The sequence below is a fragment of the Meleagris gallopavo genome, chromosome 10 (genome assembly GCF_000146605.3).
Source record: "Meleagris gallopavo isolate NT-WF06-2002-E0010 breed Aviagen turkey brand Nicholas breeding stock chromosome 10, Turkey_5.1, whole genome shotgun sequence".
In the NCBI taxonomy this organism is placed as follows: domain Eukaryota; kingdom Metazoa; phylum Chordata; class Aves; order Galliformes; family Phasianidae; genus Meleagris; species Meleagris gallopavo.
Window position 1 is genome coordinate 23128527 of NC_015020.2, and position 12990 is coordinate 23141516.

The 12990-nt window shown below is 40.9% G+C and overlaps 1 protein-coding gene across 1 annotated transcript in view; it reads right to left on the reverse strand.

Annotated features, from left to right (window-relative positions):
• Window positions 1–497: 497 nt before the first annotated feature.
• Window positions 498–12990, reverse strand: part of LOC100544297 (ras-related protein Rab-3B-like) — a 36418-nt gene continuing 23925 nt past the window's right edge. The window contains exons 2-4 of the mRNA XM_031554912.1: window positions 10718–10836; window positions 4021–4145; window positions 498–2016 (exon numbers count right to left, since the gene is read on the reverse strand). Coding sequence (XP_031410772.1) covers window positions 1829–2016; window positions 4021–4145; window positions 10718–10779 — 375 coding nt within the window. The 5' untranslated portion in view covers window positions 10780–10836 and the 3' untranslated portion in view covers window positions 498–1828. The remainder of the gene's footprint in view (window positions 2017–4020; window positions 4146–10717; window positions 10837–12990) is intronic.

Here is a 12990-nt window from a genome sequence, read left to right on the forward strand (position 1 = left end):
TGCCACGGCTCCAGTCAACGCCCGCCGCTGCGCCATGCGCGGAACGCGGCCCAATGGCGAGCCCTCGTTCGGACGGAACACGCTCTGATTGGCGGAAGAATTGCGGGTGGCGTGGGGGAAACCGCCTCGCCTCGTTCCTTCAGCGACTGGCCCGAGCGGACGCCGCTCACTCCTGGCCCAAGCAATCGGCTCGTGCAAAGCGCGCGGCCGCTGCTCGCTGTGGGCGGTTTGCTCGCCGCCGTACGCAAGCTGATGAAATCCGTTACACCTTCACAGCTGTACGCGTTTCTGACCACATGAATTACCCTCAGCCCCGTTTTGCTGTTACTGCACTGCGCGCCCCCTGTCAGATCCGCAAAGCGGTTCTTGAGTGCCGGGCTCAAGGACCATCAAAATGTGCTCATACAGCTCGATCAAAAGCATTAAGACACCTCAGTGCATACACGCGACTGGCTGCTGTGACACAGCTCCTCCAGGCACACCTGGTGGCGACATTTCTCTTTATTAGGCAGTTTGGGAGGGTTCAGATACAATAAGGGCACTCCTACCGCTGCACAAGCCGCATTTTCAGTAGCCGCTCACACACACCACAAGTCACTGTAAAGAATTCTGAAAGCAACAAACGAACTGCGGTGCAAAAGGATTAAACTTGAGCTCAAACAACATCAAGATAGTAGCATTTTTCTCCAGAAAACGGTGGGTTGTTTGTTTTTTTTTCTTAGAACAAATACACTTTCAGACGTGACAAAACAAAACTCCAAGAGCAAATGCTAGTGCCACCATGGGCAGCTCACAGGGCCGGGGGCAGATGCTGGACTCCAGATTCTGACAACAGAAAGTCTCCTTGGTCAGAGGAGCGTATAGGCCTGTGGTAAAACCATAAAGCTTTTCATAATTTCACCACTAATACAGCAAATTTTTTCGATAACCACCTCATTTACGTTTGCTGATGCAGTTTGCAGTCACAGTTTGGAGCTGGGCTGTGCAAATAATGGTGCAACCATGGACGAAGGCATATGCTACACAGTTTTACAGATTCACAAAAGCAGTTTCTTATATTTCAGAGAAATACAAGCTCTGCACACATATGGAGTTCTACGCACATACAAATCATCTTTTAAAGCTTCATCTTTTAGTACAAGTATATATTTAGTACAATAACATTTTAGGTGTCGAATATTAAGAATTATCCATCCCCTCAAAGAATCACACCACATCTGTAGTGTACCCAACAGGATATCTTTGTTGTTTTTCAGTGGTAGCTATGTTTCATTCACTTCTTTCCCCACGTACTTTTTCTAAAATTATACATAGTGGTTGAACCTGGAAAATCTATCCTCACCCATCTAGCACAAAATTAAAAAACGGAATCAACAACAAAATGCAGAGAGAAAAATCTAACAATATTGGCATTAATACTTTGTCTCCTGCTTTTTTTCTGAGATAGTGCTGTTTCTAAGTCTTACATACCACAACTTGCCTCCAGCTAAGCACACAGCAGCCAATTCTTCATGTCCATCATCCTGTAACTCATCTGCCACAGAGCAGCTGATCAGAGTAGATCCAAACATAGGCATTTGCAACACTATGCGATTCTTTTTCTTCATTCAGTGTAACTCGCACATTAACAACTAGGCGCATTCACGATATTTATTCAGTGTTTGTTTTTAAATTATCAGATAATATATATTAAACACTCCAGCACATTAAACATATCAGTTTCCTACAACAAAGACTTCTGCCTTTGGACTACATGGTAATGAACCACAAAGAAAGAGATAAAATTTAGTCAGAAAAGGAGAAGGACATTTCTCAGCAAGAAAGGTCACTAACACGAGCAGTTCTGCTGTGAAGGGGGTGGGTGGTCCGTGAGCCTCACGTTCCTTCCTGAAGTGCCTCTGGAAGGGTCTGATTCTATACTCTCTGACATCTTTTCACAGATTATATCCACAAGACGCTCAAACACCTGCCTTACGTTGATGTTTTCTTTGGCACTAGCTTCAAAATAGTCAAAACCTGTGAGGAAAAAAAATAAATTAAAATTAAAAACAATAAGTCAAGACTGATGATATGGAGATGATTTTAAAAACACCTTTTTTTCCCCCCCCTATAATTCACCTTAACAAGATATTGACCATTCTTAGGCTCAGTTGACTCTCACTGTCTTGGAATACTGAGCAGAAATGCATCTAAAATTCACCATCCCTGCTGACACAGCTGACACTGCTCCCCTCCCACAAGGGCCTGAGCTCTGCCCCTGCCAGGAGCAGTGTGCTGATCTGCCAAGCTTTTACCTGTGATGTTTTGGGTTTCACACTTTGTCTTTCTAACCTCAAGGGCCTCAAAGACCACCATCACTTACAATAGCTGTTGCTTATGCATACTGGCCTATTATTTTGCCAGCAGCATGAGCTCAAATATCACACAGCTTATTTTGGAATAAAACACATTTATATTTTGGGGGCATCCTACGTCAGTTTCCTTGATTCTGTCACAAAAGAAGGGAAAGAGAAGTCTTAAGTGACAGCCACAGCTTGTAGACAGAGTCATTCTGTAAGTAGTACAAGTAGGTACTTACCCCATTCTACCGCTTTTTAAGAGTCATGGAATAATAGGGGAATTGGTGTAGAAATGTACATAAGGACATAAGAAATCAGAGAACAGAACTATGATATTTGTCTGTCTAACACTGGTTTAGCTTTTGCTGTGGCAGAAGTTGTTTTGATTCGGTTCACATTCAGGTCAATAAATTCCTTAATGTAGCTGGAAAATGATTCCAATGAAGTTAATGCTACTGCACAAGCTTAGAGAAAAACACTAAAGGATATCCTTTATGTGAATCATTAAGGTGAATGCTAATTGTTTAAGCAGTCAATAGTCAAAGAGATTCTCCCACCCAAGACTCAAGGTAACTTCAGATAATGCTGAATGCAGCTATCACAGAAAATACACTGCCTGGTAAAACCAAATACTTTCTCCAGCTCTTTTAAGAGACCATTCTGGATGCTGGGAGGCTGCAGAACAAGAGGGATGGGACAGCACTTTCCAAAGACACAATTAGCTTTTGTTTTCCTTCACAGTGGGACGTGTCCAGCATGAGGACAGGTCAGGGAAGAGCTGGGGATTCTCCAACAGAACAGCATCCTGCTGATGGAGTCAGTTCCTATGGCAACTCCTGCACATGCTTCCAAGCATCCCACACGTAACAGTTTCAGATTCTAGATGTCAGATTTGTATTTAAATGTACAGATCAATGATTCTGGAGGGAGGGAGAAAAAAACATTTGTGGTCCATATAGAAGTGGGAATTTCAGCAAAACTCACTGTTTGATTTTATATTGGTGTGGACGACTTTTCAACTACTAACACTGTAATTACTCTTAGAAAAACATGGGCACAAATTTGAGAAACTGCAAGAAGGAACCTGGATTATTCATACTTTCAAAGGTATACTGAATTTCAGTATGTGGAAAAGATATGCAAACTGGTGATCTGATCAAGGTTACTCTTTAATCACCTACACATTGTACACTGCACTCCCATACCCTCAGTTTAACAATAGATTTTGCAACCTCTGATTACTGCTTAAGAATTGAGAACAGCATTAAGATTTTATGAGTTTGTGATTATGATTATTCCTTTCAGTCCGGTAAGAATCTCTGCTCTTAGAAACTACACAAGGATTTATAGCGCATCCAATGTAAGGGTCTTCACAGATTAATTACAATCAATTTTAACAGGATTTTCTTGCCGTGTGAATTCTTCAAGAGAAGACATTACAGTTAATGGAGAAACCCAGATTCCATATGCTATAATATATAATGAAAATAATAAGTACATGAGAAATCAAGGTATCCTATACTTTGTTGTCCCAAAAATTTGTATTGCAATTCTAGCTTCCTCTCAATTGAACTCTTTACTCTTTTTATCCTACGTCAACAAAGCAATGTCATTTTCCTACTGGGGTAGAAAAGTCCAGTACAAGTTTAGAACATTCTCCTAAACTCTACTAAACACATACCCAGCTGATCAGCCAGATGTTTCCCTTTTTCCAAAGGAACAATCCTTTCATCCTCCATGTCACATTTGTTTCCAACCAGGATCACTTGTGCATTGTCCCAGGAGTAGGTCTTGATTTGTGTGGCCCTGCAGCAGGATGAGAAAGATTGTTTCCTTCCATCAGCTGTGCCAAAAGACAATCATATTTTAAGTATGAAAATTAGTACCATTAAGCACAATATCCACATCCAAAGACTGTTGATCAAACTTACACACGAAGCAAAATGCAACGTCATCTGCAACCCCATTCTGTTTTATTATTCCTTAACTTTCTGTGACAGTGAAGTTCCTTAATACTTTGTGTTTTACAGATCTTTAGATGCAGACAAAAAACTGAATTGAATGAAATTTAAGGGAAAAAGCATACATCTCCATCATCTGCTGCCATCTCAGAGGAACAACATCCGATCACACCTTTTACAGTCTTCTCTGGAGAGTACACATATAATAGATACATAAAAATACTTCAGAGCAGGAAAAAAAATAATTCTGATTTGCAGCAGCACATTTGCTGCAGAGTTTTAGCAACATCATAAGTTGTGTTTTGAAAGTCAAACACAGAGCCATGTTTGCTTCAACAGGAAAAGCATCCTAGAGTCTGAACGTTGCACAGAAACATGGAAAGAATTGCTAAAGAAAAACAGAAATTTACTTGATTGGGAAAATGTGGGCTCAAGGTAATGTTCTGTAAGCTAACATTTGAACCCAGCTTGATTAAGTGATACCTGAAGCAGCAAACAGCAGCTGCAATGACAGACTGCTTGCATCTGACAAATGCTAACATCAGTAGCAGGGGGATCAAGCGTGTGGGAGTTGAAGCAGGAGCACTGAGATGAACTTGAGCCACAGAGAGCTTTGGAGGCTTTGTGTGCTGAAACTGGAGTGGATCTGGCTGCGAACTTCAGGAGTTTGACCTTAAACTTAGCCTATTTATAGTTTTTTTTAAATGTCAAAATAAAAGATAGATATTTTTATAATGAGGGGCCAGTCTCTTCTCACCATCCTCAGAGGGTTGTCACAGAGATTGCAGCAGAAGAGTATTAACCTGGAAGCATTAGTTTTCATCCATTTTCCAGGCTGGCCCAGCCTATTTTGTCTTCACCACGCCAGCTCTATCTTTTAAGTCTCCCTCCTTCTCAAAGATAATTAGGCTGCTGTGCCAGCAGCCTAATAGGCCTTCATATTCCATTCCTCCTCCAAACAGTGGGTCTGTCCCTATTCACCTTCCCATATTTTCTCCCCAGTCACCCCCAATACAAGTTGCTTACTTGCTGTTGCAATGCAAATCAGATTGTGTGTAACTCCACGGTTGTCTGTGAAAAAGGAGTCAATTCACTGCACAACCTGACTTTAAGAAGCAGCCCGTTTGATTTGCACTGGAAAACAGAAATCTAGAGCAAGCCCACTGCACCAGTCCAGGCTCATACCGCAACATACAAAATTAAGACGACTCTGTGCAATGAAACTTGAATTCTTATTACTACCCAGGAAAAGGGCACTCACTGCAATCATAATTCTGGCTCCTTCACTTTCACCCTACTCAGTGTCACCCATGTAGACAAGTCCAGTGAGAGCTACACAAGTTTATGCAGTATCCCATGCTTTTTCAAGGCACATCACAGAAGAAGAAGCCAGAAAGATGGAATTGCTCCATTCTCACTCTGTAGACAACTGGGAGAACATAAGTCTCGCCAGACTCCTCTTCTGATTCCTATTCCTCTCTCTGGATTGGTTTCAGCCTTTGAGGGGGTCATATGAAGGCACACTGCCAAATCTTGGCTATCTAAATGAAATTACTTGGAAAATGAAAAAGAGGAAAAAAGCACGAAGGACCTCCCACTGAAACTCACCACTCTCAATCTGTACAAGTTAGTGAAAAATCTTCTCTCTCCAAACACTGACATTTACAGTTACTGGGAATGATAACAATCATAATAAATACTTTTACAAAGTAGAATGTCCAAACAATCCTTATCCCTATCCAAAGATGAAGCAGCAAAATTTCATAAAGAGTTATTCAAAAAAAGGAAAAAAAACTTATACAATTGATTTGTTTGAACAACTATCAGGACAGTTCAGTATACAAATTGGGAAAAATATCTGTGACACAACAATAATGTTATGCCTTATTTGTGCTGAAATATTCAAGTTAATGATGAAGCATGATTTTTAAAATTCATGCTTAGAAGAAAAATAGTCTCAGGTTCACAACATCAACAACCTAATTTGGAGACCAGCCTTAAAGATAAATAATGCTAGTGATTTGTGAACCCAGTTGTCACCTAGCCTAAGTTAAATTTAACCAATTTTTCCTTCCCTTCTATGAAATTGCCTGGACTGTCCAAATTATATTTTACTTCCCACACAGTTTCAAATGAGGTTTAATACACTGATTTATCTACACACAAAACTATCAAGGCAATATCAAAGAATAACTGGCAGAGAAGACTTAAGAAATCCGGAAACTGAACTGAAAGTCATAAGAGCTCATTTAACCCTTTCACTCAGCCTACAGAAAAACCATTCATGTGAATTAAGATCTCATGTCTATACATGACATCAAGAGCTTGTCTAAATGCCTGATATAGGCATGACCTTCCTTATTTAGAAAAGAGTACCTTTAGGACAAAAGAGTACCTTTTGTAGAGGTGAAGTATTTCTGTAGCGACACAAAGGAAACTCCAATCCTCTACAATGTCCATTGTTAAGAAGGGCATAGGAAAAGATCACTCAAAGAAATTCTGAGGCAGTTAGAACAGTCGCTGCCAAGGAGCGAGAGACAGGAGGTAAAGTACACTGTATGCATATAGGGTAAGTTTTAGAGATGTTGGAGCTTCATGGTAAAGTTTGGAGAATAATCAAGCTAGCAAACAATCTCTGATGGCAATTTTCACCCACTAGCTAGAAGGTGATTATAAGCTCTAAGATACCAGGGAGGTTAACAAGGGAAAAGTTCTCTCTTTGGCTGGGAGCTAGCTATGTACAAGTCCACCTCCCTGTAATTGCAGTGTAATGATGAAGAGGTCCCCAGATTCATCTACGCACCTTGGGAACTCAACGGAAGCTAAGAGTTTGTCATGGACAAGAGCTTACTTGGAGCTCTAGGTCTCAGGTTCAGCTGTTCATGCTTCTGGCTTGTTTTCTGTAGGGAGCTGGGCAGGAAGAGATGGTACAAGAGAAAGCAGCGAGATGGGCCGAGCATCACACTGGCAGCCTGCTTACATTTTAATAAACCAGAATCACTGAGCAGCAGTAGGCAGGGCACCAGCAAGAAGGAAGAAGCTTTAGACTGGAGAACATCCTATTGAAAAACACATAGATGACTACCATGTTTTAGAGTATATGCTAAGATACTATATAATGAATGTACAACACAATAGAATATGTTGAAATTGTGCCTATACACTAACTTGCCCCTGGCTAATTTCAAAATACACTTGGTTAAATCAGTGTAGAACTGCATTAAGAAAACCTAAGGGAAGTTCAGAAAAGATATAGAAAAGATATTTATTATCTGACAATTCTGATAGAGTTCCTTTTTTTTTTTTTTTTTAAATCCATTCAGCAGGCTTCATTCTGTTGCTCACTGCCTAGGTGTCATCTGTAGCTTACCTAGTCTTTCTATGTCTTGAGAGAGACACTCAAATTCCATCCTCACATGCCGCTTCAGAAGTAACAGGCTTCTCTTAAAAGGTTTAATTCATGTTCATTCAATACTGCTCATTTATTCTCAGTGTCTAAAAATGTCAGTCAATCTGCTGCATCACACTGCATTTATCACAAAATGTTTAACTTGACAGAATTCTTTGTTTACTGTAGCTGGAAACAAACAAAAAAAACTGTATCATTAGCCAGCTAGAACAACAAAGCAATTAAAAGGGAGAAAAGATATATAGGACTAATTGCTGTAATTTCTGGAAACTTGCAGGATGTAAAAATACTGGGATGAGCTCTGTTGTCAGCTTTTACACGCATTCCAGGTGGATGCTCCAACTAATCTCAGTGAATGTTTAAGTACAGCCTTAACATGGCTTGCTGCAGCCTCACCTAAACCTCTGTGCAAGCAGAAGCTGCCAAACAGAAGCACTGCAAGGCTGCTATGGCTTGCTTTTATCACCAGGCATGTTGCTACCTTGCACACTTGACCTTACAGGCCACCAGGCCCATGGAGAGAAAAGCTCTACGCTAAAGCATCTTCTTCCACTCCACTAGCAGACACTCTCATTTTCCAGAGATTGTACAGTTCCTGACTGAAGACTAGATGCTAGCAGCATGCCAGGGGCTGATACAGCAGCACCAACAATAGACAAAAGCCTGGATTTGCATTTCCAGTCTCTTCAGAAGTTTAGAAAACAACTTTGTAGACTGGGAAAAAAAACTTAGCTGCATCACCACTAGAGGACTCTGCTGGCTTTGCTACAAGTCTTTAGTCCTTCTGTGGACAAGATTCAGAAAGGAAATGGGCTACAGGCTGATTTTATCCACACCCCATCCACTTGGGCTGAGAATCTTCAAGCTCATGATTGGAAAGATTCCTGACATGACAAAAATCACCAGTGATGGTTCACCTCTGTCCTTTTGCTGCGAAGTTCCTCTTAGCAACTTTCCTACTGCAGCCACTGTGGCACAGAGAGATAGTCAAGTAGGCAAAGCTGACCTTTTCTTACACTGCTACACCATTGCTTTTGATGGAACAGATGTTAGATCATTTCAGTACAAAGCCTCAAGTTAAACTTTGCCTTAAGTTTAAAATAGTAGTGCACAGTAGTAGCTCATAGATTGAAATTTAGTACTTTTTTTCCGCCATTTAACTGAAACAGAGAATATATATAGAATATAGAACAAAATTCAAAACCAAAACCCCCTTCAAGTTGGCTGAATTTTAGACATTAGTACCAAAGCCAGTGACCTTGTGCTGTCTTTCACTTCTACACTGTGTATTTATTTCCAAGATGTGCTAAGTTAGTTTCCTTAAAAGAGCACTACTTACAAGGGATATCAAATATAAGGAAAAGACATTGAAAGGAACTCTTTTGTGATACAGAAGGAACAATAACAGCCCACATTTATATAAGGCCTGAAGGCAATTTATATAATCAAGTCAGATACCTCCTTCAAAAATATCTCCACGAACTACCCCACTCCAAGCCCTTCTTAGTTGTTTATTTTGATAGTACCTAACCTTGTGTGTTTGCCTGCTAGTTGGACAGCATGCACACAGTGACTGGTCAGACAGGTAGAACAACCCAAGTTTCCTCACAGGTCTCACTGCAGGAGTGCTCCTTTCAGGACCTTTCTTCAATCTGCTTAAAAATATTTTCACCAAATGTGCACAAAGCCATATTTAGAACTTGGAAACTGCATTTTTAGATTTGGCTAAACTAATAAAACTTACTTATTAGAGGGGAAACAACTTGCAGACAGACACATAAATGGGCTGTATGGTCATAATATACCTTGTTTCATCAAAAAATCAAGCTGAAAATATTCATAGTTTAATGAAAGATATTGCCCTAGCTCACATGCCTATGGAAAATACTCTTATGGAAAAAATCCCTGTGTAGATACTTGCGTGAATTTGGTTAAGGCTGCATCGTGTGAATGAATCTGACTGGGCAAAACTTTGGGTTTGTGCTTCTAGCAAGGAAAAAATCCTTTAGCATTAGCTGCTGAAAGACAGGTCAGAGAAGGTGCTGCAGCTCACCTTCTGCAACATAATGTCTTGATACTGAACTTAAGGTTAAAGTGTAGACTACATATTTATATGTGATGATCATCAGCAGCTGCTTGAGTGGACAGTGAGAACAAGTAGGGAGCAACCTCGGAAGAATGCCAAGTTACTAGAAACATCTAACTATGTTATATTGGCTTTTGAGTTGCAACCTAGCTTTGATGATAATGGAAAGACGGTCAATAAAAATGAAGACTGAACTGGATGCTAAGAGCTAGAACCAGGTAAGGAAATTCTAAGTCATCTATCTGCTGTCATCACATACTCCTGGGTCACTGTGATCACTGCAAATTCATCTGTCAGACTTAAGAGATTCCATTTACCTCTGTATCACCTTTCTTTGCATGCTCACCATACCTATCTGCAGTATAAAGCAACAGGGTGACAAACAGCAATGACTGCAAGATATCTGAGATCACCTAAGTCTCCCCTATCAACATGATAGTCATAACAAGAATTGATGTTCCAATGTCAGTGCTCAACACTGAAAAGTCAGAGACACAAACTGGTGTCTTTGCAGTTCTATACACCAGGGATACATCCTCCCCACCACCCAGCTCTGAACAGACTCCAACTGTAGGCACGTATGAAAGAATTCACAATTGTTGCCCCACACCCACACAGAGATCATTTTCAGAAATGGATCAATGTTGAAGAAGTGCCTTGGAGTCCCTTTGAGAGGATGCTATGGCAGAACCAGAACTCCAACAACAGGGTCCAGCCTTCCACTCACCTGTGCTGTGCTTACAGCTTCTACCTTGCAGCAGCTCAAATGTTTCCATCCTTTCACCACACTGATAAGAGAACATCTCCCAGCAACTGCCAGCATGGGGTCTACAAGCTCTACCCATGGCCACACACTCTGGCATGAAGAGAACTGGCCAAAAACAAACAAACCTAACAACAAAAATAATTGCTTTTTTCCTACCAGTCCTGCACTGCATTGAAGGAGTCTTCACTGGTGATGTCATACATGAGGATGAAGCCCATGGCTCCTCGGTAGTAGGCTGTAGTGATGGTCCTGTACCTTTCTTGTCCAGCTGTATCCTGGAACAGAAGAGAGTACTCAGGCTTTAAAACTCCACTTCTCAGAAACAGAAGTTTCTGCTACAGTTAGGTCTTGTATCTAAAATAAGGCAATCACTTTTTATTATTACATGTTTAAAAGTTCTCATTTGTTCCTACTGAAATGAGCTTTACTTACATTTTAGCATTAATTGGGCTTCTGCATCAATGATGATCTGTTAAATGCATTTTGACACATGTACTATTAAAAAAATAACCGAAGATGTCAACTTCTTAATTGCTCTTCTCTGCCTCAGCTTCAATGCAATAATAAAATGTTCACAGAGTTCACTGAAAGCTGACGCTTCAAAGCAGAGGCAATGGAAAATCATCAAGCACTGTAACCAGCAAAAGACATAAATGTGTGCAGTTTAGTGTCATGGTTAGAAATATGTCATTGAAATGGATGCTGTGGGTGATTCAGTTCTAACTTGAGGTTAGAGACAGCAATTAAAAACTTGATGCAGTGAGAATTATTCTACAAAGTGAATTTAACATGGACTGTCCCAATCAAAGTGGCTGAAGCATGCATACTAATTTCAGATTTGTTAGTCTTCTTCAGCTTAATTTTCGTCAGCGCTGAAGACTACCTTTACCTGGTGTTTTCACTTCTGTGTTCAGCTTGACAGCACAAAGGTGGAACTCTGTCTCTGGCACATACAACAGAAGCATTTTGAAAGACTTGAGACAGCTGGAAAATGTCACCTACCATCTATTCGATGCCAACAACATTTATTCCTTGCAAACTGAGGTACATTTCTACATCAGATCAGCAGTCCTGTAGCCACTCTGCTCCCTCTGGACCTGCCTACTAAACCATGGACAAAAGCTATATGCTTAAAGGAGCTCTCTTTTAGGAAATATCTGTATCACTTGAACAAAATATTTAATCCACGTTTTGGCAAACAGTAGCTCTGCAAAACAGGTGGCACAGTGCCTTATCTTCAAAGGGAACACTCAGCATTAGGTGTTGACTGCTATTTACACTTAAGGGTCAGCAGTTCTGAGATGAGTCCTTAAGTCTTCTAAAACCCACACTTCATAAAACATTTACTGCCAATGTAATTAACAAAAATATCCTTTCTCTAGAGAAAAAGAGCCAAAAAATACTTATTGCTCAAACAGCTACCTGGAAGAGAAAAATACATTTGTTCAGAGCACTCTTTCAGGAGCGCAGGGCCAGTTTCTGATCAGACACACCACAATCCAGGGAAAATACATGAGATATAATGAATGGGAGACCCAGCTTGAAAATTCTACTGTCTATAGGCCCCATAAATGCAGCTTTGTTTCTGCTGCATGCAAGAGACAGCATTGGCCCTCCCAGAACATGCACAAGGAAGCATGTGAATTCTGCCATGAACACTTGTTGCTCTGCACCAGCACATCACAGAGGCACTGTAGGAAGAAGGTGCTTGTAAACAAGCTCCCTGCAGCTCGCTTAAAAGGCTCTGCCTATTGCTGCCATGCGACTATCCACAGCTGTGACACAAAGTGAATTTCCCAGGGGAGAGCATGCAGCAGGAATTTTGCTGTAAAGTCACCATACTGAAGAGAATTTTTGCTGAAACTCACACACTTATTTCAAGACAGGATAGTCCACTGCCTGATCACAGTGAGCCATCATGTGATGACTGCAGAATATTTCTCTGATTCTCTCCTGACAAGAAGTACCAGAGTGAGGTGAACATCCCCTCATAGCCTGAGCGATCTGTTCTCCCACCACTGAGAAACCCATTGCAGAGCTCTTGTGCTCACTGACACCACATCCCCATTTTTGCTGCTGAGCAGCTAAACCAGCTGTGCCACCTGCCTCCTGGCTGAGAAAGGTCTCAGCAACAATATTATTATTCTGTTTGTTCAGAGACATGATAGTTGCATTATTTTAGCCTGATTTCCTGAGGACACAAAAATCATAAAATCATTGGTCTCCACAGCTCACGTGTGTACACTCTGGAAACTACTAAGGACTCCTGATCAGATTTGACTAAGGAGAGATCCCAAAGGCATGCTCTTACAGGTGTGAGGGAAATTGGTGGAGAAGAGAGACATGAAGCACACTCCTGATGGTGGAAAAAGCTCAAGTGCAACACTTATCATTTCAAACCAGAAAGGATCTGCAGGAGAGGCTTTCTT